General features: G+C 32.8%; 1 protein-coding gene across 1 annotated transcript; it reads left to right on the top strand.

The window, feature by feature from the left end:
* Positions 1–252: 252 nt before the first annotated feature.
* On the top strand, positions 253–1,227 carry LOC308694267 (olfactory receptor 10A2-like; the record flags this gene model as incomplete). The annotated part of the gene is made up of 1 exon (XM_081371725.1): positions 253–1,227. One exon carries the CDS (start codon positions 253–255, stop codon positions 1,225–1,227), a length of 975 nt encoding a protein of 324 aa, XP_081227851.1.
* Between the last annotated feature and the right edge of the window lie 412 nt (positions 1,228–1,639).

Genomic DNA, 1,639 nt, shown 5'->3' with positions numbered 1-1,639 from the left:
TTTAATTCAAAGCAGCTCATAGCATTAAGTCATTGTCATAGTTTTCTCTGGCTCTAAAACTTTATGTATACAGATCTGTGATTCAAATATTATGCATTACATGAAGGTATTTTTTTTTTATTATAGTTGTATTTAAAATATCCTGTTACAGGTTTGAAATGACAATTTTGTAAATTCTCTAGATTTTGCTAATGTCTAATGTCTTGTAATTTTTATTTCCAGTTTGTGCAAAACACCAAACTCAAAGCTGCCATGAGCTCTGTAAATGCAAGTTTTTCACAGAATATCTCCATTGTTCATCCTAAATACTTTTTCATCATTGGACTAACAGGTATACCTTATAGTGGTTATTACTATATATTCTTATTTATAACATATTTTATAACTGTAATTGGCAACTCTATAGTCCTTCTGATTTTAGTTCTTCATCGGAGCCTGCACAGTTCAAAGTACATTGGTGTGTTTAACTTGGCCTTGGCTGATATTGGTGAAACTAACGCACTGATTCCTAACATGATGAAGACTTTTCTGCTCGACTCACAGTACATCTCCTTCAACGCTTGTTTGGCAAACATGTTTTTTGTTCACTTCTTTAGTACTATGCAGAGTTATACTCTAGTTGTTTTGGCATATGATCGCTTCATTGCAATTTGCTTGCCATTAAGATATCATGCAATTGTTAACAATACCAGTGTGGTTTTGATTTTCTCAGCAATTTGGGCATTTAATTCTTCTGTGGTGGCCTTGATGGTGTCTTCGGTCACCCGGCTTTCTTTCTGTGAATCTAATATGATTCAGAGCTACTTTTGTGATCATGGGCCAGTGTATAGGTTGGCATGTAATGACTATAGCATTAATAGGATTATGGCTTTTCTCATCACAATTTTATACCTTGTAGTACCATTGATTATTATAGTCCTGTCATATCTGGGCATTTTTCTTGCTTTAAGCAAAATTACAACTTGGCAAGGACGTTTAAAAGCGCTGAAGACCTGTGTTTCTCATCTGTTGTTAGTAGGGGTTTATTTCCTCCCCATAAGCTGCTCATACATTGCTGCATGGTGGGCTTCTCTCACACCCAATGCAAGGATCATCAGTACGTCTCTGGCATATGCTGTTCCAGCAATGTTAAATCCCATAATTTATGTATTAAACACAGCTGAAATCAAAGACATAATCCGGAAAGTGGTTAAAAACAGATCTGAACCAATTAGAGAGAACATTTAAAACGACTGAAGTGTCTGTTTGTTTTTAATTGCTTTTAAAAATGAAAAAAAAAAAAAAATCTTTAAAAATAATTAGCCATATGAAGACTGCATGCTGAAGCCTCACAGAGGTAAAAAAATATCTTTCCAGAAACACATACTTTGAAAAATTTAAACCGAGAAAAAGAGTAACCGAGATAATATTTTCTTTATATTCCATTACAAACTCAAGTTGTTTAAAATTCTGAAAGAAATATTTGTATATATATGAATAAAAATACATGTAACAGTAATGCAATCTAATATACTTCCTAATCTAATTATTTATTAATCCATCTCTTATTTCAAGTGTACGGCTTGTGTTGCTTATCACATGACAAATCTAACAGAAAAAAAAAAATTATGTTTTGTGAGCTATCGTTACTATTTTGACA

This window comes from Scardinius erythrophthalmus, assembly GCF_964197995.2.
Source record: "Scardinius erythrophthalmus genome assembly, chromosome: 7".
In the NCBI taxonomy this organism is placed as follows: Eukaryota; Metazoa; Chordata; class Actinopteri; order Cypriniformes; family Leuciscidae; genus Scardinius; species Scardinius erythrophthalmus.
Note: the sequence above shows the minus strand (reverse complement) of the source record. Positions and strands in the feature narration are given on the sequence as shown.